Here is a 27,300-nt window from a genome sequence, read left to right on the forward strand (position 1 = left end):
GGGCTGGGTTGGCAGGGGGCTGCGGGTTGGGAGTGAGGCGGCATCACAGGGCTGGGTTGGCAGGGGGATACGAGTCAGGAGTGTGGGGCACTAGCAGGGCTGTGGGTCAGGATTGTGCCTATGGCCAATGTCTAAGGACTGCAAAGGGGTCTCTGCTTGCAGCTGGGTCACGCCAGGTGATGTGTCCTTGGGTGGGCTGCAGGAAGCTGCTGGGCCCATCTCTGTCCCCAGGGAGGGGGCCTGGCAGGGCAGAGCAGTGAGATGTGGTCAGTGGGGCCAGGCAGTGGCAGAGCAGGGGGGCGAGGTAGGTGTACATTGGCCTGGGAAGGATCCTGAGCAGTATTGGAGCTGAGCTCCACTGCAGAGGGGAATGGGACAGGACATGGGGACAGTAATTGGCTCATCCGCACGCGCCCCTCCTGGCAGCTGGGGTGGAAACACTGCCTAGGGGGCAGTGGGGGGTGGAGCTGGGCAGAGCAGGGCATGAATGCAGGGTCAGAAGCACTGGCTGGGGGGGCGGATGGGAGCACTGATTGGGGGGGAGTATGGGGAGTGCTGGCTGGGGGGGCCCTGGGCAGAGCGGGGATGCAGGGGATAGATAGGGGCGGAAGAAGTGGCTGTGGAGCAGGGGGGAGTGCTGGCTGTGGGGCACTGGGTGGAGTGGAGTGGGGATGCAGGGGGTTGATGGGACAGGGGCAGTAGTACTGGCTGGGGAAGAGCTGGCTGGGGGGCAGCAGGGGGAGGGGCAGGAGCACTACCTGGGGGGCAGTGGGGGGAGGGATGGGAGCCTTGGCAGGTTCTGGCTGTGGGGGGTCACTGGAAAGAGTGGGGCAGGGATGTGGGGGGGTGATGGGGGCAGTGGCAGGAGTGCTGGCTGGGGGCCAGCAGGAGGAGGGGGAGGAGCGCTACCTGGGGGGCATTGGGGGGAGGGATGGGAGCAGGCTCTGGCTGTGGGGAGGCGCTGGGCAGAGTTGGACAGGGATGCTGAGGGGGCCTCTTTCCCTTGTGGTCCCCTCATCCCCAGACACAGAGACTTGTTTTGGGTGGCACTGTCCCAGCCACTCTCTTTAATCAGCTAATAAATAGTGGGGTGGGGCCAGAGCCCCATAACACTGAGGATAGGAGGGAGCAGACAGCGTGCAGGCTGGTGGGGGTGCTCACACACACACACACAGCCCCTTCCCCCCCAGCAACGGCGAAAGGCAAGAGGCCCAGGCCGGGAGACAACAATCCAATGCCTGGTGGGCACCGAGCCCTCCAGGAATCGAGTGTTTGGGAAGGGGGCAGAGACATGGGCAGTGCCCCCTGCAGCGCACGGAGCCTGCCCCAAAAGTGCCCCTTCTCCAGCACAGAGAGGACCCAGGAGTCCTGGCTCCAAGGTAAGGGGATGGGGGAACGGCCCTGGCCACTCCTCACAGTAACTCCATGCAGCTAGACCACCTAGAAAGTCAATTCCCAGCCCAGACTGGATGGGTTCTCCCCAGGTCACAACAGGCTCCCAGCCAGCAGACATGGGGGGCTGGACCCAGCTGGCAGCCACAGTCCAGCCACTGTTGTCCTGGGCTGCAGCCAGCGGGCGGATCACGGGGGGCAGAGTCGGCCCCCAGCAGATCCTCCATGTGTCCCACGGTGCAGCCTCCACCTAGCTGTCCCCACAGAGACCTGCTCCGCCAGGGGGTGGCAGGAGAGTGGAGCAGCCCAAGCCAGGGCCGACGCCAGCCAATGGCTGGGTGCTGCTGACGCAGCAGGAGAAGCCGACCCTAGGAGGCGTCCATCAGCCAAGGATGGGGCAACACTGAGCTGGCTGACGAGGGGCGTCCGGTGGCGCTGACCTGGCCGAGGGAGCCGGCCAATGAGGGGCGTCCGGGCGGTGCTGAGCCGGCCAAGGGAGCTGACCTGGCCGAGGGAGCCAGCCGACGAGGGGCATCCGGGCGGTGCTGAGCCGGCCAAGGGAGCTGGCCGACGAGGGGCGTCCGGGCGGCGCTGACCCGGCCGCACTCTCAGATCCAGGTCAGTCTCCCATGGCCCCTGGTGGCCAGCGCAGCCTCAGGAGACAGCATCAGCCTGGCCTGGCTCCGGGGGTGGCTCTGCCATCGCGATGCCCTGGTGCAGCTTCTCCAGGGAGACCTTCATCTGGGGGGCAGCGGGGGGAGGAGGTACCAGTTATTCCTGAATGGCTGACAGTCCATGAAGAGGGCTTCAGCCTTGTAGTCCTGGCTCCCAGCCCACCCCTCCCCCCATCTAGACTGCACTCCCATCAGAGCAGGGAGAGAATCCAGGAGTCCTGGTGCCCAGACCCCCACACACACTAACCCCACTCCCCTCCCAGAGCTGAGGAGAGAACCCATGAGTCCTGGTGCCCAGCACCTCTGCTCTAACCAGTAGATGACACTTTCCCCAGTGCCTCCTCTTTCCTCGGGCTCCCGGATCACCAGCTAGGCTGGGTCCTGCTGCCAGGCAGGCGGCGCCCCAAGCAGCTCTGGGTGCAGGGATCTGGGGCTGGGTGACTGTGCATTAGTGCTGCTGGCCCCAGGGCTGCAGAGCAGGCAGGGGGAGCCAGGCCCAGGGGAGATCCAGGCCAGAGGGCCGCGCAAGCAGAGCTGCAAGCCCCCACTGGGCAGGGACCTAAAGAGCACAGTGAGCCCGGCCCGGCACTGCAGCATCACCTCGTCCAGCAGCTCCACAGAGGCCTCCAGGATCTGCCTCCACTTCCGCACCTCGGCGCCATGGAAACGGCGCTGCAGCTCCAGGACCTCGGCCCACTCGCCTGCTGTCTGGGGCAGCTTCCTGGGGGGGCAGAGGGTCATGGCCAGCTGAGGTGGGGGTCAAGGCCCCCAACGCCAGCTGCTGGGACCCCTCCCCTGGCACCTCAGCCCTGCTCCAAGAATACCCAACCCCCCTCACCTCTTGTGCTCCCCACACTACCCCTCCCCCACTGCCAGAAATCTCCCCATTCCTCCACCCACCCACCCTGCCCCTGCTGGGATCACTCACCCTCGGGCCAGTGCGGGGGCCTGCCAGGCCTGGAAGGCGCGGGCTGTGTGCTCCAGCGCCCACAGCCGGTATAACAGCATCACGTTGAGAACCACCAGGATCAGCAGGCTGGGGGGAGAGGGAGAGTGAGGGGCGGACAAAGCCCCGCCCCAGGCCGGATGCTGGTAAGGGTCACCCAGTGTCCCTAGGACACAGCCCTGTGTTACATGGAGCAGAACCCAGGGATCCTGGCTCCCAGCCTCCCTGCTCAAACTACTACACCCCACTCCCTTCCAGAGCTGGGGAGAGAACCCAGGAGTCCTGGCCCCCCTGCTCTAAACCACTAGACCCCTCTCCCTCCCAGAGCTGGGGAGAGAACCCACGAGTCCTGGCCCCCCTGCTCTAAACCACTACACCCCTCTCCCTCTCAGAGCTGGGGAGAGAACCCAGGAGTCCTGTCCCCGCGCCACAGGTACATGTGTGGCTGTCTCAGACCCCATCTCCCTGCCCAGAACACACTCAAGGCAGGCTGTCAGATTTGCATACTGCACTCTGATTGGTGGGGCCCGGAGCTGAGGCCTGCCATTACCCATCATGTCCGTGGTATGCTGGCCAATCAAAGCGCAGTATGCAAATCATGCCACCTCAGTCAGCGCTCCAAAGCTCAGAACACTAGGGGCAGGGCAGGGGTGGTGCTGGGGGCAGGCGGGGCAGAGCCAGTGGTCCATGGGGGGTGTCTGGGGGCACAAGGGGGTGGGGTCAGGGGGTCCATGGCAGCCTGGGGGTGGAGGGGGGGTCACACCATACCTCACACAGATCCTGTGAGGCAGCAGAGACAGAAGGAAGGAAAGAGACACGTGAAGCCTCACCTCAGAGAATCACCCCATAGCTCCCTCCACGTGTAGCCTCCCTCTCCCCACACACAGCTCCTCCCACCAATAGCCCCTGCCTGGCTACGCACAGAGCAGCTCCCATCCCCCCCACAGCCCAGTCCAGTCCAACTCCCACATCCCAACTCGGGAAAGGGTCTGTGGCTCTGCCCCCAGGGGGTGCCCCTGCTCTGCTCCCCAGACCATACCCCTTCACATCACCCCCAGAGCCCAGCCTGAGCCCAGCTGTGTGTCCCAAATCCTGGACCCTCCACCCCCCCCAGAGCTCCACCCCTGCATTACTCCCCTCAGAGCCCTGCCCTGCCCCACCCTGCCCCCCACATCAACCCTCCCCACAGAGCCCTGCCCCGCCTCCCGCATTATGACCCCCAGAGCCCTGCCTGGCCCCCTACATCACTCCTCCAAAGAGCCCCAGTCCCCTTTAGTCCCAACCCCCCATAGCTCAACCGCCCACCCCTCCGCCTCCCCATAGCCCAGCCCCACAGGCCCCTTACACCAGGCTGACGATGAGGATGAGGGTGGACACAGTAGGGCCCCGGCTTCGCTCCACCAGCTGCTGGGAGAGCCGGGTTGCCAGGCTGCCTGCGGGGAGAAGGGGCAGGTTAGGTGGAGGCCGAGCCAGCCCCATGTGCCCATGAGTTGCTCCCCATAGGGGACTGCAACAGCCCATCTCCCATCCTCTGGCGGGGAGGAATAGCTGCCCTCGCAGGCTCCCTCATGGGGGATCGTCACGGACAAGGCATGTTCCCCCTTACCGGGGGGGCGGTGATGGGGGTGCGTTCCCCTTTACCTGGGAGTGGGGGGACAGGGATGGGGGTGCATTTGGGTGGGCAGGTTCCCTTTGTGCTGGAGATGGGGCTGGGGCGGGTTCTGGGGGGCAGATTACAGGAGGCGGCATATTTCCTTTGGATGGGGGGTGGGTTGTGGGTAGAGAGTTGGGGGCAGGTTCCCCTTTACCCGAGGGGGGGAACAGGTTCCTTCTGGACATGGGCAGGGATTGGGTGGGGTTTTCCTTACTGGAGGGGTGCAGGGGGCGGGGCCCCATATCTCTGGGGGGCAGCGTGGCCAGGGTAGGCTCAGCATGGGGGGCCCTCCAGCTCAGCGTGCGCTTCCTGCGGTGCAGCCCAGCCAGCAGCCCCCGTGGCTCCGTCCCGCGGCCACTCTCCTCCAGCAGCGTCTTCTCCGCCCGTGCCAGTGCCAGCCCTGCAACACCGAGAGGAGTGAGACGCCCACGCCAGCCCCACCACACCGGGAGGGGGGGGAGATGCCGACGCCCGTTATGCCCTGCCATGCTATGCCCTGCCATGCCAGGGTGGGTGAGACACCCACGCCAGCCCCACCACACCGGGGGGGAGACGCCGACGCCCGTTATGCCCTGCCATGCTATGCCCTGCCAGGGTGGGTGAGACGCCCACGCCAGCCCCACCACACCGGGGGGGGGAGATGCCGACGCCCGTTATGCCCTGCCATGCTATGCCCTGCCATGCCAGGGTGGGTGAGACACCCACGCCAGCCCCACCACACCGGGGGGGAGACGCCGATGCCCGTTATGCCCTGCCATGCTATGCCCTGCCAGGGTGGGTGAGACGCCCACGCCAGCCCCACCACACTGGGGGGGAGACGCCGATGCCCGTTATGCCCTGCCATGCTATGCCCTGCCAGGGTGGGTGAGATGCCCACACCAGCCCCACCACACCGGGGGGGAGATGCCGACGCCCATTATGCCCTGCCATGCTATGCCCTGCCCGGGTGGGTGAGATGCCCACGCCAGCCCCACCACACCGGGGGGGAGATGCCGACGCCTGTTATGCCCTGCCATGCTATGCCCTGCCATGCCAGGGTGGGTGAGATGCCCACGCCAGCCCCACCACACCGGGGGCTGAGATGCCCATGCCCGCTACACCAACCCCACCATGCCAGGGGGGTGAGATGCCTGCGCCAGCCCCACCATGCTGGGGGGTGACGCCCGCTACGCCAGCCCTGCCATGCCAGGGGGGTGAGACACCCACGCCATCCCCACCATGCTGGGGGGTGATGCCCATGTCCGCTACGCCAGCCCCACCATGCCAGCCCCGCTATGCCAGGGGGGTGAGATGCCCGCGAGGGAAGGGCACACACACCCCATAAGGCCCAGGGGGAGGGAGTCACGTGGAGCCCAGGGTCTGTCCCAACTGTGTCCCTCCAGCTGCCCAGCTGTGTCACCCTCACCCAACAATGGATTTATTGGGAAACCCCCTCTGACTGGTGGCCTGCCCCACCCGAACCCCTTCACATCACCTCCCCAGCCCCCTCGTTTTGCCTGCCCCCCTCCTGCAACCACACATGGGATATGACACAGTGGGAATTTTCTTAGTATTTTGTATGAGTTCTGGGTGTGCCTCAGTTTCCGCAGCGTGCTGCATGTTTACCTAGCTGGAGGGAAAGGGAGTTTAATTTTGCAAAGACCCAGAGAACTAGGTGGGACTGTTGTATGGCTGCCTGGACCCAGAAGATGGCTGGACATTTTATAACTCAGCAACTGATGACCCGGGGGCTAGGACAAGGGAGAACAAAGCTGAGGTGGAGACCAGGTGACCCTCTTTGCCCTGAAGGGGAACAAAGGATGGAGGAGGGGCAACTGGGCATGACCGAGGGTTGGCTGCTGGAAGTGGGTCTCAGCCTCCTGTCAGGGTCCCGGGTGGAGAGCAGGGCTTGGAGCTCTGGGTCTGACCAAGATGGACGTGGCTGGAATTTCCTGGGTTCGGTGCTAACAAAGAACTTGCCTACGAGACCGCTGATAAATCTTCTGTGTCACACGCTGGCTGAGTCACTCTGACTGTGGAGTGGGGGTGCAAGGCCCCTCTCCAGGTGTCCCATCCAGGCAGACTCCCTGCGGCTGAACGCTCTGAGCTCAGACCCAGGAGGCGCTGAAGCCAAGGAGGCTTCTTGCTCCCCTGAGAGTGTCTGGGGGTGTCACACTGAGCAGGGTCCTGCCTGGGTTTGATTCAGAGCTGTTCAAGAGCACCGAGCCTGTGACACGGCCCCACCCACCCAGCCCCCCACATACTGCCCGCCACCCGCCCACGTCACCCTCCTCGCCTCAGCCACTCATGCAGCCCCATCCACATTTCCCCCAGTAGCCTCCCCCGTATCTCCATCCCTGCCCAATACCCTCTGACAGTCCCCTGCCCCTCCAGGCCCCCCTCCCTCCCATAGGCACCTCTGAGGCCCCAGAGCACTCCCAGACTCCAGCACTGGGCGCACTCTTCTGCACCTGCCCCCTTACCCCGGTGCCAGTCATCCCTCGCAGGCCCCATCCATACCGTCCCGCCTCCCATCCTAGGTGCTGGATGCCCCATACCCAGGTGCTGGAAGTACTCCTCCACGCCGTTCCATGTATTCTTTTCAATCAGGGCTCTCACCAGGTTCCAGGGCTGCTTCCGGTACCGGATCTCAGAGGAGACTCTGGAGAAGGCAGAGCCAGGGGGCAGGGAGGGGGCCGTGTCAGTGACCTGCTCCTTGAGGCGCACTGGTGGGGGACGGGAGCTGCCAGGCCAGGATGCTGGGAAGCAGCTCTCTAGAGCAGATGCGGTGGGGGCCTGTTTCCCAGAGATTCCCAGCAGCAGGCCCCTCTGTCACAGATCCCAAGGCCAGAAGGCACCATTGTGCTCATCTGAGCTGAGCTACCCCTAGCATGGGCCTGTCACAAATGAACGCCTGCCCCCGCCCCATGGCTGCAGCAGGGCCTCAGCGGGGTCCTGGCTCCAACTCTAGCCCCCCCAGGGCCAAGAAAGATCAGCTCCACCCAGGCCAATGCAGGTGGCTGCAGTCACACTCAGGCCTAGCTCCTGAGAGGGGCGGGAAGAGCTGGGCTTGGTTAGCCCCCAGTGCATGCTGAGAGGCTCGAGAGGCTCCATGTGCACCCCATAAATCCAGCAGGGGGTGGGAGCAGGGCAGGGAAGAACTAGGGGGATAAAGGCCCATTTGGCACAAGGCCCAGTGGGGCCGAACTGGGCAGGCGCCTGCGGCGGTGTCGGGAGAAAACAGTTTCTGACGGCTGGAGGTGGGAGAGTCTGGGGCAGCCCCCAGGAGCTGGGGGAACCTGTTCTGTTCCAGACAGAGCTCAGGATGTCCCTGGAAGGGGTGCTGAGATGGGACTGCCTGCTGGGCTGGGGAACTGCCAGCCCTATGTGGGCTTTACAGATGGGCAGTGAGGGGGAATCTGCACGGCCTTGGATATTGTTCCAGGGCTGAGTTCTGGGCACAGTTCAGTTCCAGGCTGATTTAGTCCAGCTTCAACTTCCAGCTGCTGGCTGCTTGTGTTGGACTTTCGTCTGCTAGAGAGACAAGCCCAGCACTGGGTGTCTGACCCCATGCAGCCAGACGGGAGCCTCACCCCTGATCCTACTCTGGGTTAAGTGAAAGAGCTAGAGCTCCGGGAACCTCTCCCTCTCAGGCAGGGTTCCTGACCCTTTCCTCATTCTCGAGGCTCTTTCTGGACCCCTCCCCAATTTATCACCATCCTCCTTGGCCTGTGGACGCCAGGCCTGGACACAGGGGCCCACCTACATCACACCAGGACCAAACCCAGAGGGAAAATCATCTCCCTGCTCCTCCTCGAGATTCCCATTTGTGCACCCAGGGCTGCATTAGTTCCTCTGGCCCCAGTGTTGCATGGGAAGCTCACATTCAGCTGGTATCTCTTTGGGAGATGCCAAGGCTGGTGGCAGGAGGGAACACTGTTCACGTAACACACTTAGATCTTCTACAGCCTTTGACTTGGGACCACACGACATTTAGAATGACAAACCGAGACTGATACGAAATCGGCATGGCCCACACTGAAAGCATTCACAGCCAGCTAACTGAGAGGGCCCAAAATGAACCTGTAAAGGGGGACCAGACCTTGAGGGTGGTGTCTCTGGGGTGGTCCTGTACGGATCAGGTCTTGGCCTGTGCTATTTGCAGCTTTATCACAGTGACCTGAAAGAAAACATCAATTCGTCCCTGGTAGCGTTAGCAGAAGACACAGACTTTGGGGGAGCAGGAAATAATGCAGGGGCCAGGTCACTGACACAGAGCCACTGGGATGGGGGACTCCACGAAATCTTTTCACCATCCATGCTCCACACAAAGGAGGGACAGAGTCCCTCTGGCCTGAGTGTGTGGCCAACGCTCTTTGTGCCTAGCTGGACAGTTACATGGAACCATATTACAAGACACTGTGTGCTCATGGCCAGCTCACCAAGCTGTCCCGATTTCGTATCAGTCTCGGTTTGTCACTTTAAATGTCATGTAGTCCCACGTCAAAGGCTGTAGAGGACCCAAGTGTGTTACATCAACACTGTTCCCTCCTGCCACCAGCCTTGGCAAAGAGACCAAGTTAGTGACAGGATCTATTCTCCATAAACCCATGGCGATTGACATTAATTCCATCCCCCTCCTTTAATTTGTTATTAACTGAGTCCATATCAGCTGCTCCTTTCTCTCTCCCAGGATTGCTATAATCACCCAGACCATCCCCCTTACCCTTTTTAAAAGAGTAGCACAATAGTAGTTTTCTACTAGGCCTCTGGAACTTCCCCAGTGCTCTAAGACTCATTGAAAATCAACCTTAATGGGCCAGTGAGTTCCTACGCCAGCTCTTTTCAAACTCTTGGATGCAAGTTATCTTGACCTGCTGATTTCAAAGGGTCTGACTTTCATAGTGTGGAGCAGCCATGAAACAAAGAGAGCCAGCCACCAGAGGAATTCCCAGCACCACTCTCTGGATGGGGGGGGGATAACCCCCCAAACCCGCACTGCAGAGGGGCTCTTAGCTTAGTCGGTACCTGAGGCGGGCCGTGCCTGTGGCCAGTGTGCTGATGCAGTAGCGGTGAGCAGTGTAGAAGTAATCCTGGTAGGGGATGCCCTGAGTGATCACCTCCGAGTCCACCACATAGGCACCGTTCTCGGGGCTGGCACGGAACAGGGTCTGGGGGAGGCCAGCTCTACTCATCCCATCACAGGCCAGAGACAGCCCCGCTTTGTTCCCCCACACCTGCTGCCATCCTGCACCTGCTGCCCCCCACCACGCAGTCCAGCTGCCACGCCTGCTTCCCACCACCATGCAGTCCAGCCCCACCCCTGACCTGCTGCCTGCCACCGCACACTCCAGCCCCCACGCCTGCTGCCCTCCACCATGCAGTCCAGCCCCATCCCGACCTGCCGCCCCCCACCACGCAGTCCAGCTGCCACGCCTGCTTCCCACCACCATGCAGTCCAGCCCCACCCCTGACCTGCCGCCCCCCACCGCGCAGTCCAGCGCCCACGCCTGCAGCCCCCCACCATGCAGTCCAGCCCCACCCCTGACCTGCCGCCCCCCACCGCGCAGTCCAGCTGCCACGCCTGCAGCCCCCCACCATGCAGTCCAGCCCCACCCCTGACCTGCCGCCCCCCACCGCGCAGTCCAGCGCCCACGCCTGCAGCCCCCCACCATGCAGTCCAGCCCCACCCCTGACCTGCCGCCCCCCACCGCGCAGTCCAGCCCTCCCATCCAGCTTCCCTGTATCTGCTCCTTCACACCCTCCTGGGGCTGTGCTGCCCCCTCCCTCACCTGTGTCTCCACCACAGCAGCTGCCTTGGGGCCCAGCGGGTTGCTGAGGGGGATGGTATAGGAGAGGACGCGGCGCTGGCGGCACTTGGTCTTGCCGCTCCATGAGGTCAGGGTCACGTCTGGGGAGAGCAAGGGGTATGTCAGGGCAGGGGGATCCCCCACTCAGGGGCCTCCCCCATGTCCCCCCACACGTCCCTCTTGTCCCCGACTCCCAGCTGCAGGGCCCTGCCCTTGGTGGCATTAAACTGGTGTGGCCCAGTGGGGTGTCCAGCAGCACGAACACCTGACCCAGTGTTCTGCCATGGCCCCTTCCCTCTTGGGCCCTGCAGCAAGTTTGCTCCCCTCCGGCCAGAGCAAACGCATGGCTAGTGCTGCCATGGGCAGCAGCTGCCAGGGCTGGAGACCCATGTCCTCCAGCCAGCACAGGCTACACGGGTTGTGTGCAGTGCCAGGCGTGGGCCTGGTGCCCAGTCCAAGGCCTCCCCCGCGCTGCAGTTGGCAGCTCCCTTGAGCACCAAGCCCAGACTCTCCGAGGGCAGCGAGTCCCAGGTGTTGGGTGACCCCCCCCCACCGCGCTGCCTTCCTGTGCCCATCACACACATGCCCAACACCCTCGGCCTGGCCAGCACAGGGTGTGTGTCCTCCGCTCAGCTTTGGGATCTCCGCCAGGCTGCCTGGCCTGGAGCTACCGGGTCCCCTGCCCCATACACCTCGACTCAGGCCAGCAGCGCCCCATGGGTGCCCTGGGCAGTGAGCCAGACCCAGCCCAGCCGTCATCTGGCGGGTGGCAGGGGGCAGCCAGCTCGCAGCCCCAGGGAAGACTCAGCCCCTGCTCCACCCCACCTGTGAACTTGCGCTGGCCCAGGAAACTCTGCATGAACAGCGAGTCGGTGAAGAGCATCTGCTGCAGCCGCTCAGCCCCCAGGCAATAGACGCAGTTCAGCAGCAGCCGCCCGGGCAGGTCCGAGAAGGCGTCCACCTCCGCTGTGGGGAGAGAGGGGTGAGTTGCTGCCTGGGTCCTAACCCAGTTCTGGGAGGACAATGGGATCAGAGCAGGCAGGCTGGAAGCCAGCACTCCTGGATTCTATTCCTGGCTCTGGGAAGGGAGTGGGCCTAGTGGTTAGAGCAGGAGACTGGGAGCCAGGACTTCTGGGTTCTCTCCTTGGCTCTAGGAGATGGGTGGGGCCTAGTGGTTAAAGCTGAAGGCTGGTATGTTTGGGCAATGCTGGGCTGTTACCTTCATCCTGTGTGGAGGAGGAGGAGGAGGAGGAGGAGTTGCTGGTGTCAGTGGGGAGCTCCTCAGGGGGCAGCAGGTCCCCCAGGGCAGGCAGCGGGGCCCCCCCCAGTGCCGCAGCCTTCGGAGGCTCCAGCCCCAGTGTTGCTGCGCAGTTGGAGACAGCATCCGCCCGGCTGTCCACATTCTCCTCGGGGTCCTCTGCCAGCTGGGGAGAAGGGAAAGTGAGGGGGCCCAACCTGGGCCCAAAACCTCCCCCGGCCCTGCCCCTTCCCTTCCCCAACTCCCCAGAAGGTCTCCCAGCCCCGCCTGCTTCCTCCCCAACACCCCCACACACACACCTCCTATGACGCTGGCAGCTGGCCAGCTCAGGGCAGGACCTGATTAATTAACCTGAGGGGTTAATTTACTGTGTGTGGGTAACAAAGGTCTGTTAACTAGGCTAACTAAGACAAGCCCATGCACTTGTGTTGACAGAAACCAAGAACTGTATTTACTTACATCCTGGTGGCTGTAACCAAAGAACTGTTACCTGCAAAATCCTTTTCACCTCTTGTCGCTCTTTATTACCTGCACATCCTGTATGCAGCTGTGCTTAGGTGTCAGTAGATGCAAAGGCCTGTAGCTAGCATGGAGGGTGAATTCACTGACCAGAGAACCGTTTGGCTAGGGCATGTCATGGCTATAGGGTGTTCACAAGACTGAAGCCTCAGATTGAAGCATTTGATCTTCAAAGCAAGCGTTACTGGGACTTTTCACAGCTTCAAGTGTCCATCACATGCTGTGACAGGTTTTCTGTGAGGACACCTGTCCGCTGGCTCTGTGCACAGGAGAGCCATAAATACCCCATTCATTGGCCCGAGCCAGTACCTCTGATCTGCTGAACTGACCAGGGAGTCTGAGCCATTGGTCAGAGAACAGGACACCCGGAAAGATTCGTGGAAGGACTCTAAGAGACTTATGGAGAATTTGCCGACATTAAATCTCTGCTAACAACTGGACTCTCACAGTCTCATTCACCTGTAATGTGTTTTATCTGCTCTGACTTTGAATAATGCTCGGTTATTTTCTTAGCTAGCTTTCGACACTAAAGCAAGCGGTTACCTGTGCTGTCTATGGGGAGATCTGACCTGAGGTAAGTGACGAGTCTTTTGGGACTGGATGAACCTAATGTGTGGGGAATGTGGATTTAATCACCTTTCATCGCAAAGTGCAGGTTCTCTGGGGGGTAATGAGGGGTTGGAATGCCAAGGGGCCGTCTGTGCTCCATGGTAAAATGGGTAGACTGAGCCAGGGGTACATTTCAGTGCTGGGTGAAATCAAATGATAGAATACACCCCCAGCCTGGGGTTTCTGTCCTGAGTTTGGCTTTCTCAGCTGTGAGTCACTCCAGGCACCTGACACCTCCCCCAACCCCATCCCCCGAACCACCCCAGTCCTGACACCTCCCTAATCCGCCCCCACCAACCCTTCCCCCCACTCACCGAGGCGGCCCCATCACTGCTGCTGGCCAGTGAGTGGAAGCTCTGACTGGCAGCTGTCCTGGCCAGCTTGGGGCTGGGGTCCACCTTGAGGTCAGCTGTGCAGGGCAAGGCCAGGTCTCTCAGCTCGATGATGTCACTGAGCTCCCTGGCTGGCCTGGAGGGGGGCAGTCACTGGGGTGCCAGGGGTCGCACAAGTGTTGAGGTCACTGGGTCCCGTAGGGTCGGGGATCGCACCAGGGCAAGTCTCGGGGTCAGACACACGGGTGGGGGGGGAGGGTGCCAGTTTGTCCCAGGGTGGGGGGTGGAGGTCAGGCACCAGCTCATCCTGGGGGGGGCAGGGCAGACGCTTCCCAGTCTACAGGGGTCCCAGGGCTCCCAACACTCGGGTGGGGCCAACCTATTCCTGGGGAGACAACTCCCTCCCAGCTCCCCCTGGGCAAGAGGACCCAGACTCTCTCATGGGGCGATGGGGGAAGGTGCAGGGAGGGGCAGCCAGACCTGAGGGACCTGCAGCAGAGGTCGGAGGCCTGTGGCTGGCCCCACGCAAGTCAGGGGTGGGGGAGGCTCACACTCACCCCAGGCCATTGAGCTCGTCAGTGGGGACGGGACAGACGTAGTCATCGTCCTCGCTGGTGAGGCCGAGCTCAGCACCATAGCCCTGGTGGACGATATGCCAGAGCTCCTGGGGGGACAGTGTCTGGGGGAGAGAGAGACAGTGTCTGCAGTGGGGAACTGCGTCAGGGGGACAGCGTCTGGGGTGGGGGAGAGACAATGTCGGGGGGGAACAGCGTCAGGGGGGAAAGAGACAGCGTTGGGGGGACAGCGTTGGGGGGGAGAGAGACAGCGTCGGGGGACAGACAGCATCTGAGGGGGGAGAGAAACAGAGTCGGGGGCAGACAGCATCTGGGGGCAGGTGACAGCGTCTGCAGGGGAGATAGACAGCGTTGGGGGCAGACAGCGTCTGGGGGCAGGTGACAGCTTCTGGGGGGGAAGGAACAGCACTGGGGGAACAACATCTGGAGGGGGAGAAAACGTTGCGGGAAAGGGACAGCGTTGGGGGAAAGGGACAGCGTCTGGAGTGGGGGGCAGTGTAGGAGGGGACAGTGTCAGGGGAAAGGGACAGCATCTGGAGGGGGGGACAGCGTCGGGGGGAAGGTACAACGTCGGGGGAGGGGACAGCATCTGGGGGGGGACAGTGTTGGGGGAAGGGACAGCGTCTGCGCCCCCCAGAATCCCATCCCCAGCTCCTCATCCCCAAACTACCCCCCCACCCCCTCCCAGCGTCTGTACCTTCTCCAGCAGCGCGTTCTGCCACAGGCGGAAGATCAGCATGAAGCAGCGATCGCGGGCTCCAAATGAGGTGAAGAAATGCTGGGGGGAGGGGGAAGTGAGACCCGACTCCTGGATCTCCTGGTGCCCCTCACTCCCGACCCACAGCCCCTGCTAGCCCAGCCTGGGCTCCCCCACTCCACAGCTCTGCTGGTGCCTCTCACTCCTGACCCGCAGCCCCTGCCAGCCCAGCTCTGGGCTCCCCCACACCTGTCCCACTCCTGCCCAGAAGGGGGCCCAGCAGGGCACTGATGCTGCTCAGACAGTGGCCTCCAGGGGCAAGGAAAGCCCCCTCCCCCCAGGTCCCAACTCAGAGTGACCCGGGAGTGGCCAGACTCAGTGTCCTTGGGGCAGCACTTCTGTGAGGGGCAGGGATGGGGCTTGGCCCCTTGGTACTCCCCAGCCCCGCCTCTTGAGGATCAGGTCCCCACCTGACCCCTCCTCAGGTGAGGATGCCATCACCCACACAAAGTGGCAGGCAGGACCTGTCCCCTCTCCTTGTGGGGTTGCCCCCAGGGGACCCACCCGGCTGTCTCTGCGTCTACCCTGCATCGGGCAGGGGCACCTGGGATGCCATAGTCCTGCGGGGAGGGGCTCTGCGGAGGCCAGACAAGGGCATGGGGCTGCCCCCCAAGGAGAGGGGCCCTGGGGTGGGGGGGAGCCCCAGCCCTGTCTCACCTTGTCGGCCGCAGTGCAGACCTGGATGGCGTTGGGAATCAGTTTGGCCATCTTCTCCTTCTTCAGACATTTCACCTCCCGCAGTGGGACAGAGATCTGCAGGGGGCAGCGGTCAGGGTGTGGCACAGCAGAAGATGCAGGTAATGTGGGGTTGGGGGGATAAAAGGGAAGCTGGAGGTGGCCCAAGACAGCAGTGGGAGGGGCAGGGAGGCGCCTGGGGGTGGAGGGGAAGCTGGAGGCATCCCAGGGCAGTGCCTGTGGGGAGGGGAAGCTGGACAGAAGTGACAGGGTTGGTGTTGGGGGGGGGGCAGGTAAAAGGGAAGTTGGAGGCAGCCCAGGGTAGCAGGGAAGTGACCAAGTGGGAATTTTCTTAATGTTTTGTATGAATACTGTGTGTGTGCCTCAGTTTCCCTTATGTGTCACATAAGTACCTAGGTGGTGAAAGTTGCAGAGGCCCCTAGGGGGCGGGTGCAACTGCCAACTGGCTGCCTTGGCCCAGACAATGGTCAGACATTCCGTATCCTGGCAACTAAGGCTGGGGCCTATCCTCTGCATGGAGCCAGCGAAGGAATTAGACAGGTGGAGGCCAGGTGACTAGTTTGCTGGGGAAAGAGACAAAGCACAGAAAACGGCAGCTGGGCATGACTGAGGCTGGGCTGAGGGAAGCCGGTCAGTCTCTTGGTTTGGGGACTTGGGGGGAGAGCCCAGGGCTCTGGATCCCCCCAAGATGGACTTTGCTGTAACTTCCTGCTCTCTGGCTGAGAGTCACGGCTGAGTGCGGAGTTGGGGTGCAGGGCCCTTTGGGGCATGTGAGTCTTCCCCAGGTGTCCTAGTCAGGTGGACTCCCTGCGGGGAGCTCACGGCATGGAACAGGGGTGCTGAGCGCTCTGAGGTCAGACCCAGGAGGTGCTGAAGCCGAGGAGACTGGCCCTGGTGAGTGTGCCCTGGCGAGTGTCACACTACAAGAAGGTCCTGTCTAAACTTCACTCAGAGCGGTTTCAGAACACTGAGCCTGCTCCCGTGGCAGTTGGTGGGTGAGGTGGGATATGCTGCACCCCGTGGACGGTTGGCTTCTGAAGGCACTGGGAGCATCCTGCAGTAAGTGGCTGGGTGCAGAAAAACACAGGGAATTAGAGGGAAGAGCGGAAAATGATAGAGAACCACCTCCATAAGACGGGCACTGTCGAGCTGTGCAGGGGGAGAGTGCTACGCATTGGAAAGTTCACCAAGGCGCAGCTGATTGCGCAGCTGGAGGAGGATGATAGATCTAAGGAGCCAGTTCCTGACACAAACTGGGCTACAAGAGGGACTGGGAGCAGCCGGAGCAGCGGCAGGGTGGTCCTAAGACCCACTTCCCCTGTCCAGCAAGGGGTCTTCATGACAGGGTCCCCCGTTGGTGGATCTGAAATGGATGGAATTGGAACTGAGGCAGAGGGACCCCCCAGTGGTGAGTGGGGATAGACCCAGGGATGCTAATTCCTTAGGGAACCTAGATACTAACTTGCTGCCCCAGTTTAAGGAGGGGGGCTATGGATGCTGATCTCACTGCCTCCGAGAAGGCTTGTAATGTGAACTAGCTTGACCCTGCAGAAAGGCACCAGTATCTAACAGCGTCTGGAGTGGGGGACAGTGTCGGAGGGGACAGTGTCAGGGGAAAGGGACAGCATCTGGAGAGGGGGACAGCGTCGGGGGGAAGGTACAACGTCGGGGGAGGGGACAGCATCTGGAGGGGGGGGACAGTGTTGGGGGAAGGGACAGCATCTGCGCCCCCCAGAATCCCATCCCCAGCTCCTCATCCCCAAACTACCCCCCCACCCCCTCCCAGCGTCTGTACCTTCTCCAGCAGCGCATTCTGCCACAGGAGTCCTGGAGTCCCCTGGGGGATGGGAAGCTGGAGGCAGTCCAGGGCATTAGAGGCAAGGCAGAGTTCAGGGGCACCGGGGGGGAGGGGCAGTGGCCCAGGGCAGCGAGGGGAGGTGCAGGGTCGGGGGCACCTGGGGGGATAAGGTGGGGCCACGGGCGCACAGGGGGGCAGGAGCAGGGACCAGGACAGTGGGGGAGGTGCAGGGCGGGAGCAGGGCCACAGGGCGCCCGAGGGGGGTCACTCACTGCCGTCTCCCAGCGGAAGATGTTGCTGTAGAAGCAGAGCCAGTTCTCAGACAGGTAGAGCCGCCCCTGGAGCAGGATGTCACGCTGCAGCGCACAGGAGTAATCTGGGGAGAGGGGAGATGTCAGAGCCAGCCGCGGGGGGGCGGGGGGCTGTGGGTCGGGAGTGAGGGGCACCGGCTGAGCTGGGGGGAGCCCAGGGTTGGGCTAGCAGGGGCTGTGGGTCGGGAGTGAGGGGCACCGGCTGAGCTAGGGGGAAGCCCAGGGCTGGGCTAGCAGGGGCTGCGGGTCGGGAGTGAGGGGCATCGGCTGAGCTGGGGGGAGAGGAGAGAGACACTCCCATTTGACAGCGCAGGGAGCAGGTCAGGTCTATGGGGGGAAGGGAGCTGCCAGTGTGGGGGGCCCATGGAAAGGGGGGGCAATAGGTGGTGCGGAGTGGGTACAGCAGGAGCCACAGGGCCAAGTGCCAGCACAGCCCCCCCAGACACACGGGGGGAGTCCCCCTGAGTGACCAGGGACTGGAGGAGGGTGGGGAATCGTTGTGAAAACAGCTGAGGGACGAGTGAGAAGATGCGGGGGCCTCGTTCCACGGCGCCCCTCCCTGCTCAGCCTACTGCTTTGTTCCCGCATCCCTGCCCTGCTGGCCCCTGCTGCCCCTCCCATGTCCCACACTCCTCCCCTGGCCCTACCCCCCCATGCCAGCCCCACCCTGGTGCCCCTCCCCCATGGCCCCTCCTCACCCACAAGCAGCCGCTCGCTCTCCGGCAGCCCCTTGAAGATCCTGCGGAAATCCTCATTGCGCTGTTTGTACGTGGGGCTCAGCATCTGTGGGGGGATCAGGCCCATCAGGGGTGCAGAGGGCCATGCCCTGCCCCCTCCATGGCCCCGCCCTCAGCTACGGTTTTGGAACATGCAGGGGCACCGGGGAGGGTCCCAGGGGGTCCCTAGGCCAGGCGCAGGGGGGACTCTGGGAGTGGGGGGATCCGGGAAGGGCGGCATTGAGGGGCTAGGAAAGTTCTGCCCAAGTTGGCCCCCCCTGCCCAGCCATTGGCTGCTCCCCCTTCCCCGTCACTTACAGGAAACAAAGGGGGGGAAGGGTCAGGCTGTGGCTCCCCCACCCACAGCGGGCTTGGGCCCTGGCTGGGGCTGAAGCAGAGCTAGCAGGGAAAGGAGAGAGCTCAGAGTACCTCCTGCCCCTCCCGCTCCAGCCATGCTCCTCCCCCTGCCCCTCCACACCCAACTCCACATCAGAAACCATGGGGGGAGAGGGGGACATGAACCAAGCCCCTTCCCACCCCCCTTCTTACTCCTCCTCCTCACTGCCCCCCCATCTCTGCCCCCCATCTCCAGTAGGGCTGTAGCTGAGCGTGGTGGGAGGAAGGTCTCTGAAGGGAGCAGGGGGGGCCAGGCTCAGCCCCAGCAAATGGGGGCAAGACAAAGCCCAGAGAGGGGGTGAGGTGCGCAGTGATGGCAGGGCTGAAGGGTGTTGTAGGGCCTGTCTGCCCTACCCCAGGGATGCGCCCAGTTCTGGGCTGTGCTCAGATGGGGAGGTCCACAGAGACCCTCATGCCACCCGCTCCCACAGCTGCCAGAGGCAGAGATTGGGGAGACCGGGGTGGGGGGTGCGGGCTGAACCCTGGGAGCTGGGCAGTGTGTGGGGTGCTGGGGCTGCAGGCAGAGGCAGGGGGACTCACGCTGTACCAGCTTTGTGCTTTCTGCAAGGGAAAGAGAGAGATGGGTTAGAACAGGAGTCCCACAGGGGTACACCCCCAAAGCCTGCTCCCCCAGGGGTACAACCCCAAAGTCTGCTCCCCACAGGGATACACCCCCAAATCCTGCTCCCACCAAGACCCCCCAGTTCCCTGCGGTACCCCCAAAGCCCTGCTCTTCCAGGACCCCCAGACGCATCCCAAAGCCTGCTCCCCCAGGGATACTCCCACAAGCCCCTGAGTACTTGCCCCCCCCGAGAGCCCTCCCCTGAGCATGATGCCCCAGGGGATACCTCCCAGAACTCCCCAGAGGCTGGCCCCCAGGAATGGCCCCCAAACATGCCCCAGATGCTGGCCCCCCAGGGAATAACTCCCCAGAATGCCCAGGACCCCCACAGAGCTCTCAGTACTGCAATGCAGAGCCTCTTCACAGGGATCCCAACAGCCCTGAATCCAGGGAGTCCCCCAAACAACCCTCAATACCCTGCAGAGCTGGGGGTGGGGAGCCCAGGGCTGGGCTAGCAGGGGCTGCAGGTCGGGATTTAGGAGCACTGACAGAGCTGGGGAAGGGGAGCCCAGCACAGGGCTAGCAGGGGCTGTGTCATAAATATAAAAGGAAGGGTAACCACCTTTCTGTATACAGAACTATAAAATCCCTCCTGGCCAGAGGCAAAACCCTTTCACCTGTAAAGGGTTAAGAAGCTAAGAACCTGACCAAAATGACCAATGAGGAGACAGATACTTTCAAAGTGGAGGGGAAACGAAAGGGTCTGTCTGTCTGTGTGATGCTTTTGCTGGGAACAGATCAGGAATGCAGGTCAGAACTCCTTAAGTTAGTAAGTAATCTAGCTAGAAATGTGTTAGATTTCCTTTTGTTTAATGGCTTGAAAAATAGCTGTGCTGAATGGAATGTATATTCCTGTTGTTGTGTCTTTTTGTAACATAAGGTTTTGCCTAGAGGGATTCTCTGTGTTTTGAATCTAATTACCCTGTAAGGTATTTACCATCCTGATTTTACAGAGGTGATTCTTTTACTTTTTCTTTAATTAAAATTCTTCTTTTAAGAACCTGATTGCTTTTTCATTGTTCTTAAGATCCAAGGGTTTGGGTCTGTGTTCACCTGTACAAATTGGTGAGGATTTTTATCAAACCTTCCCCAGGAAAGGGGGTGTAGGGTTTGGGGCGGATATTCTGGGGGGAAGACGTCTCCAAGTGGGCTCTTTCCCTGTTCTTTGTTTAACATGCTTGGTGGTGGCAGCATAGGGTTCAAGGACACGGCAAAGTTTGTACCTTGAGGAAGTTTTTAACCTAAGCTGGTAAGAATAAGCTTAGGGGGTCTTTCATGCAGGTCCCCACATCTGTACCCCAGAGTTCAGAGTGGGGAAGGAACCTTGACAGGTTGCAGGTTGGGATTGAGGGAAACTGGCAGAGTTGGGGGGAGCCCAGGGCTGGATAGCAGGGACTGCGGGTCAGGTTTGAGGGGCACTGGTAGACCTGGGAAGGGAGCCCAGGGCTGGGCTAGCAGGGGCACCCAAAAAGTCCCCAATATCCTGGCACTCCCCCCAGACACCCACAGACCCCCAGAATCCAGCCCCCCTCACCTTGTTGTTGCGGATGAAACTCCTGGCGCTTAGCGGGTAGTTGAGGGGGGTGGACAAGGGGCCCCGCTCTGGGGTGCTTTCTGTGCTCTTTTCCACCATGGCATCTGCAGGGAGGTCCGGGGAGGTCCGGGGGGTCAGCAGTACGCGCTTCCGCAAGGACGGAGAGCTGCTGGGGCTGCTCCAGGGAGAGGGGCTGCCTGTGCTGGGGGAAGATAGAGTGAGGGGGGCCCCACATTTTCCTTCAGTTCCCCTCCCCATTCCTCCCAGGGTTCTTCTCCCCCTTCGCTCCCCTTTGCTGGGCCCTCCAGTGCCTCCTTTCATACCCTGTTCCCCATCTCCGCCTGTGGCACACTGTACCTCAAAACAGCTCCCTGTAACCCACATATTCATCATTCATATATAGTTGTGATATTTCATACAAAGCATGCCATGTATGATCTCATATGAAAGGTCATGATCTGTTGAAACCCCTTGTTCTGTCCACAAATGTATATTCTCAGTGAGTATGAAGTTATGGGATTGTGCTATACGGTTGTTACTGAAATATGTTCTAAGTTTGAGAGTTTGTACTATACGGGTGGTGACCCCAGCCCAGGAGGGTGTTAATCGACCTTTAATCAGTAGGAGGATTGTAATCAAGCAATTTACAATTCAACAACAGTTGTGCAAGCACCACACCAAGGGATCGCTCAACCCTGTGACTCAGCAAAGCCCACCAGGACCCGTCTAGGCAAGTGTCTTCCAGGCACGTGGACTGAGGATATAAAATAGGGAACAATGGCATCATGCTTTGGCCTTTCTCCTCCCCCACTTACAAGCAACAAGGACCTGAGAAGACAAAGAACTTCAGCAGAGGAGACTGGTCCCAGGTTTAAGGGAGAAACCTATGTATTCTGAATAAGGCTGCAAGTCTTTCACAGAGGTCATGGATTCCGTGACTTTCCAGGATCTCCGTGACTTCCACAGCTGCAGTGGCTGATGCGGCTGAGCCCAGTGTGGCCCAAGCAGCTGGGGCGGTCCTGGGGCCAGCTGCACTAGCTGCTACTTCGGCAGCCCCAAGCCACTGGTCCCAGGCGCTGCCCCACGCAGCAGTGGCGCCCCAGGCCACCCCTGCCCGAAGGAACAGCAGCGGTGGTCATAGACTATCAGGGTTGGAAGGGACCTCATGAGGTCATTGAGTCCAACCCCCTGCTCAAAGCAGGACCAAAACCCAATTTTTGCCCCAGATCCCTAAATGGCCCCCTCAAGGATTGAACTCACAACCCTGGGTTTAGCAGGCCAATGTTCAAACCGTTGAGCTATCCCTCTCCCCAAAGCAACTACAGCCCGTATGGGGCTCAAACCTGCAACCTTGGCGTTATTAGCACCATGCTCTATCCAGCTGAGCTAACTGGCCACAGGATGCCCACCCACCCCCAGGAGCAGCAGCGACCGCTGGAGCACCCCCTCCCAGCAGCAGCATCGATTGGAGCATCCTGACACCCACCCACCCCCAGCACCTAAGATTTACATAGGGGTATTTTTAGTAAAAGTCATGACAAGTCACTGGCCATGACTTTTTGGATATTGCCCATGACCTTTGTCAGTGACTTCTACCAAAAATACCCATGCCTGTAGCTCACAAAAGCTCATGCTCAAATAAATTGGTTAGTCTCTAAGGTGCCACAAATACTCCTTTTCTTTTTGTGAATACAGGCTAACATGGCTGTTACTCTGACACCATGCCTAAATCGTAGCCTTAATTATGAACTGTAACATCCAGTGGGGCGAACAAATTGCTTTATCTAAATCAGTGGTTCTGAAACTTTTGTACTGGTGACCCCTTTCACATAGCAAGCCTCTGAGTGTGACCCCCCCCTTATAAATTAAAATCACTTTAAAATATATTTAACACCATTATAAATGCTGGATGCAAAGCGGGGTTTGGTGGCTGGATGCAAAGCGGGGTGGAGGCTGACAGCTCACGACCCCCCATGTAATAACCTTGAGAACCCCTGAGGGGTCCCAATCCCCAGTTTGAGAACCCCTGATCTAAATACTACCAAGTGTGATAAGTTTAAGATTTAGGTTGTGCGCTTATTTTTATTTTCATTGGTAACCATCTGTCCTTTTATGTCTACCACTTATAATCACTTAAAATCCATCTTTCTGTAGTTAATAAACCTGGTTTATATTTTACCTCAAACAATGGGTTTTGCTTGAAGTGCTTGGGGAAACCTTAGCTCGGACCAGAGCTGCTGCGTGTGCTCTCCACACTGAGGGCGGGGCGGACTGGGTAATAAACTTCCAGTGGTCAGGCTCTGCCCAGGGCAGGACAGCGCAGCTCAGGGGGGCAAGGTCGGGGAGCTGGGGGGAACTGGCTGGTGCCTTTCGCTGTGTGAGTCACGAGAGGCTTTGGGCGCCTCCATGCAATCTAGCTGGGTGTGGGGCTCCACCTGCTGTTGTGCTGAGAGATGGGGGGTACAGGGGCGCGGGCTGCCGCTTGTCACTAGCAAGGCATACTGAGAGAAAGTCCAGGCTGGAGAGTGAAGGGGGCACAGCGCTACCCCAGTTCCAGGTTGTACCCTGGGGATCCTGTAAACCACTCTCCCCCCAGCTCAAGATAGGGCTGTTCTTGGGGCCAGGGACTAGAAACAGGAAATGCTGCCCCCATGGGGTGACATGACTCTGATTAAAGAAGGGGTACCTGGGGATGCCCGAAATTGGGGGACAGCTCAGAGCAGGAGAAGAGACCCCCAAGGAGGCAGAGCCACATGTGAGGGAGCTTGTGGGTCTGATGGGAGGGTTGTGCCAGCTGGCGGGGAGCCTGTGGGTCTGATGGGGGGGTAATGCCAGCCGGGGGGCATGGGTCTGATGGGGGGTAGTGTCAGCTGGGGTGGGGGCTGTGGGTCTGATGGGGGTAATGCCAGACATGGGGGACAGACTGTGCGTCTGATGGGGGGGTAGTGCCAGCTGGGGGGGAGCCGTGGGTCTAATGGGGGTAGTGCCAGCTGGGGGGAGCCGTGGGTCTAATGGGGGTAGTGCCAGCTGGGGGGAGTCGTGGGTCTGATGGGGGGGGTAGTGCCAGCCGGGGGGCATGGGTCTGATGGGGGGTAGTGTCAGCTGGGGTGGGGGCTGTGGGTCTGATGGGGGTAATGCCAGACATGGGGGACAGACTGTGCGTCTGATGGGGGGGTAGTGCCAGCTGGGGGGGAGCCGTGGGTCTAATGGGGGTAGTGCCAGCTGGGGAGGGGGGGCAGGAGTCAGCCCCACTCCCAGTGCAGTGGGACTGAGCTGGAGCCGACCCACCCATCTCACAAACAGCTCTTTGTTCTGAGTTCCATCCTGACTCCACTCCCCAGTGCAGCCAAATGGCTCGATCACCCTCGTCCACCCCCAGCCTGACCCCAGCCCCCCAGGGCCTGGTGCCTCCCACTGGTGCCCAGAGACTGGGAGAGTGACACCCCACAGCACACACAGAGCCCGGGGAAAGAGACAGAACTGCAGTGGCAGGGGCTGCAGGTCGGGAGTTAGGGGCTCCGGCAGAGCTGGGGGGAGGGGAGCCCACAGCTGGGATAGTAGGGGGCTGCAGGTCGGGAGTGAGGGGCACCAGCAGAGCTGGGGACAGGGATGAGACTGACCAATGCTGCTGCCCCCAAAACTTCTTTCCCCCTCCCCCTGCCCATCACATGCCCCCCCATGCCCGACACTTACTGGCCACCTGGGACTCAGGCTAATGGCAAGGGCAGCATGGGGGGAGCACGCTATTTCATGGGCAGCTCCAGATCTGGCTACTGTCGCCCCGCCCCTCCCCCCCAACAGATGACCAGGGCTAGCATGACTTGAGACAGCTGCTGTGGGCCAGCGCATGTGGGAGAGGGGGCCTAGAACACCCAACACAGCCAGGGCTGGGGGGCAGGGGCAGTATGAGCCACCCATGCCTCCCCCCAGCAGGGTTCAGGCCAAGCAGGCAGGGGGTCATGGCCAGCACTGGCCCTAATGCCCCCATACAGTGCTATGGGGCGCTGTGCTGCAGGGAATGTGGCTGGGGCTCGGGGGGGGTTGGGTGCCAGGCTGTAGGGAGAGCATCCCCTGCTGACCCCTCCACCCCCTACAGCACAGGCCCCCTAGTGCCAAGCTGGGGCACTGGGGCTGGCACCAACTGCCAGGGAAGAGTGCTCCTTGCTGAGCCCTGGCCCCACTCCCTGGCCACCTACCAGGGTCCAGAAGGACCTGAGATTCCCCCGGCCAGTGCTGTCAGCTGGGCTGAGCCTTTGGGCTGTAGGACTGGTGGCTCCTGGGGGCCCAAAGTGACAGGGGGGGCTGGGGCCTGTCACATGCAGCAAGATGCTGCCGGTCCCAGCCCTGGCACATGGGGCCCCTGGCTGCAGGAGAACGGCTGGCACAAGACCTGGTGCCAGCTGGCGGAGGAGGGAGGTAAATATGGGGCAGATCCTGCTAGCTTGGCTGGGCTTGAGGAGCTGCACGCCTGGCCAGTAACTGCCAGCAACCTCTGGCCCCGTCTGACGTTGGGGGGGAGCCCAGAGAGCATCCCTCAGCCCAGGTAGGACAGACCATGCAGGACAGCTCTGCCAGTGCCCCTCACTCCCAACCCGCAGCCCCCTTCCAGCCCAGCCCTGGGTTCCCCCAACCTAGCTCTGCTGGTACCCCTCACTCCTCACCTGCAGCCCCCTTCCAGCACAGCTTTGGGCTCCCCCGACCCAGCTCTGCCGGTGCCCCTCACTTCCAACCCGCAGCCCCTGCTAGTCCAGCTCTGGGCTGCATAGATTCCTGGGCCAGAAGGGACCATTGCGATCATCCAGTCTGGCCAGAGAGATTTCCCAAATTAATCCCTAGCACAGAGCTTTGAGAAGAACAGCCCCTCATGGTTTAAAAATGGCCAGTGACACGGAACTATTGGAACAATTAATTCCCCTCCCTGTTCAAATGAATGCCTCATTTCCCGTCGAAATTCATACAGCTTTAGCTTCCAGCCATCGGGTCATGATTGGGGTGTCTGAGCCGAGCCCCCCACCCCACCCCTGCAGCATGGCCAAACGGGAGCCTCTCCCTCTCAGGCAGGGTTCCTGACCCTTTCCTCATTCTTGGGGCTCTTCCCAGACTCCTCCCCAATTCATCACCATCCTCCTTGACCTGTGGGCACCAGAACTGGACACAAGGGCCCAGCAACGTCACACCAGGGACAAACCCAGCCTCCCTGCTCCTCCTCGAGATTCCCATTTGCGCACCCAGGGCTGCATGACCCACCCCCAAGTCCTTTTCAGTGTCCCTGCTCCCCAGGACAGTGTCCCCCGCGTGTGGCCAGCGCTCTTTGTTCCTAGCTGGACAGTTATATCGACTCATATTAAACAGTCACCACCCCTCACTCTTGACCTGCAGCCCCTGCTATCCCAGACCTGGGCTCCCCACACTTCCACCACTGCCCCTCTACTCTGCCCTGCCCTGGGGGCACAGAGGGAAGGGGAAGATGGGCATTTCCTGTCTCAGAGCCCCTTGAGCCTGGGTTCTAATGCCGTAGGGGGCAGACACTCAGCCAGTTAAAGGGGCTGTGTCCCAGCTGGGCACAGAGGCCCCTGAGCGCAGGGCCCCCTGCCCTGCCCATTGCCCTCCCAGGAATCTCCAGGAGCACAGAGCAGTCAGGGCGGGCACTCAAGACACCCAGGTCCCTCACCCACCATGGGAGGGCATCAGCCCTTGCCGGGCTTGCAGAGGGATTTGGGGGCTAGTGAGGCCTGGCCTGCCCTGTTCCTGCAGTGCTCTGGGCCGGCACAGACCCGATGAGATGCTGGCATCCTCCCTGGCCCGTTGGCTCCAGGCTCTCTGGGATCTCCCTGCTGCAGGCACCCACGGCCCCGGGCACTGCTTGGCAAACCAATTCCTAGAGCACTGGTTCTCAACCAGGGCCCCCTGGGGGGCTGCGAGCAGGCTTCAGGGTCTCCATCAAGCATGGCTGGCATTAGACTGCTTGCTATCCCTTAACGAGGCCCTGGCTTTTATATGCAGAATTGTTGTGGCACAGCTGGACCATGGAGTTTTTATAGCATGTTGGGGGCTGGGAAAGAAAAAGGGAGAACCCCTGTCTTAAGGCAGCTCTGTGAGCTCCGACGCGGGAACCAAGCTGGGAGGGGGACCCAGGCGTCCGGCTCAGCTGAGTGCAGGGGAGGGTGCTACAGATGCCCGTTTCTCCACAGGGCCCATCGCTACCCAGACCCCCAGGGCTAGAGCAAATCCCAAAGGCCTGCGCCCGGCCCAAGATCCCCAGCCAGGAGCTCAGCGCAGGGCACCGGGCAGCGCTGGGCTCAGGGCCGGGGACTCGCTCGGCAGAGCCTGGGAACCTGCTGGGGAGCAGAAAAGGGGGTTCGGGCCGCTGGGGGGCACGGAACAGGGAGGGCAGGGCAATAACAGCCCAGGAGTCCTGGCTCCCGGCCCTCCCCCCCTCTAACCACTAGACCCCACTCCCCTCCCAGAGCCAGGGAGAACCCAGGAGTCCTGGATCCCAGACACCCCTCCCCCCAATTCCAACACACCAGAGCCCACTTCCTTCACCTCCATCCCCCACTCACGCCACCCCACACCCCCTGCCCCGGCGCCCCCTTACTCGAACATGGCCCGTGTCCCGGCCCGGCCGGCCAGCGGCCCTGCCTCCCCGCGGAGGAAGAGGAAGGAGCCAGAGACCCGGCGGCTTCCTCCCCTCCCCCTCTCCGCGCTCCGCCCGCTGCACA

At 61.3% G+C, this 27,300-nt stretch overlaps 1 protein-coding gene across 5 annotated transcripts; it reads right to left on the bottom strand.

Annotated features, from left to right (window-relative positions):
• Positions 1-1,034: 1,034 nt before the first annotated feature.
• Positions 1,035-27,300, bottom strand: GRAMD1A (GRAM domain containing 1A). Of its 5 annotated transcripts, none has more exons than XM_048828957.2 (19): positions 27,177-27,300; positions 20,579-20,780; positions 18,963-18,983; positions 18,009-18,093; positions 17,272-17,375; positions 15,163-15,258; positions 14,446-14,526; positions 13,731-13,852; positions 13,156-13,309; positions 11,675-11,879; positions 11,281-11,421; positions 10,438-10,556; positions 9,674-9,816; positions 7,204-7,307; positions 4,881-5,066; positions 4,358-4,445; positions 2,995-3,102; positions 2,667-2,787; positions 1,035-2,133 (listed from the first exon to the last, which is right to left on the bottom strand). In XM_048828957.2, the coding sequence occupies exons 1-19, from the start codon at positions 27,182-27,184 to the stop codon at positions 2,047-2,049; spliced, it is 2,175 nt and encodes a 724-aa protein (XP_048684914.1). In that variant the 5' UTR covers positions 27,185-27,300; the 3' UTR covers positions 1,035-2,046. The 5 variants fall into 5 exon arrangements, with proteins under 5 accessions (XP_048684914.1, XP_048684917.1, XP_048684915.1 ...); XM_048828960.2 differs by having other exon boundaries at positions 20,579-20,775; positions 27,177-27,282; XM_048828958.2 differs by lacking the exon at positions 18,963-18,983.

Source organism: Caretta caretta, chromosome 24 (assembly GCF_965140235.1).
Source record: "Caretta caretta isolate rCarCar2 chromosome 24, rCarCar1.hap1, whole genome shotgun sequence".
NCBI lineage: Eukaryota > Metazoa > Chordata > Testudines > Cheloniidae > Caretta > Caretta caretta.

What these genes read in the sequence shown, in the direction of transcription:
- GRAMD1A (XM_048828957.2), bottom strand. An exon ending in CTCCTCCACACAGGATGAAG is followed by an intron (nt 11,422 to 11,674) that starts GTAACAGCCCAG and finishes CTCTCCCCACAG; the next exon opens with CGGAGGTGGACGCCTTCTCG. An exon ending in CTGTGGAGCTGCTGGACGAG is followed by an intron (nt 2,134 to 2,666) that starts GTGATGCTGCAG and finishes GCTGCCCCCCAG; the next exon opens with ATGAAGGTCTCCCTGGAGAA.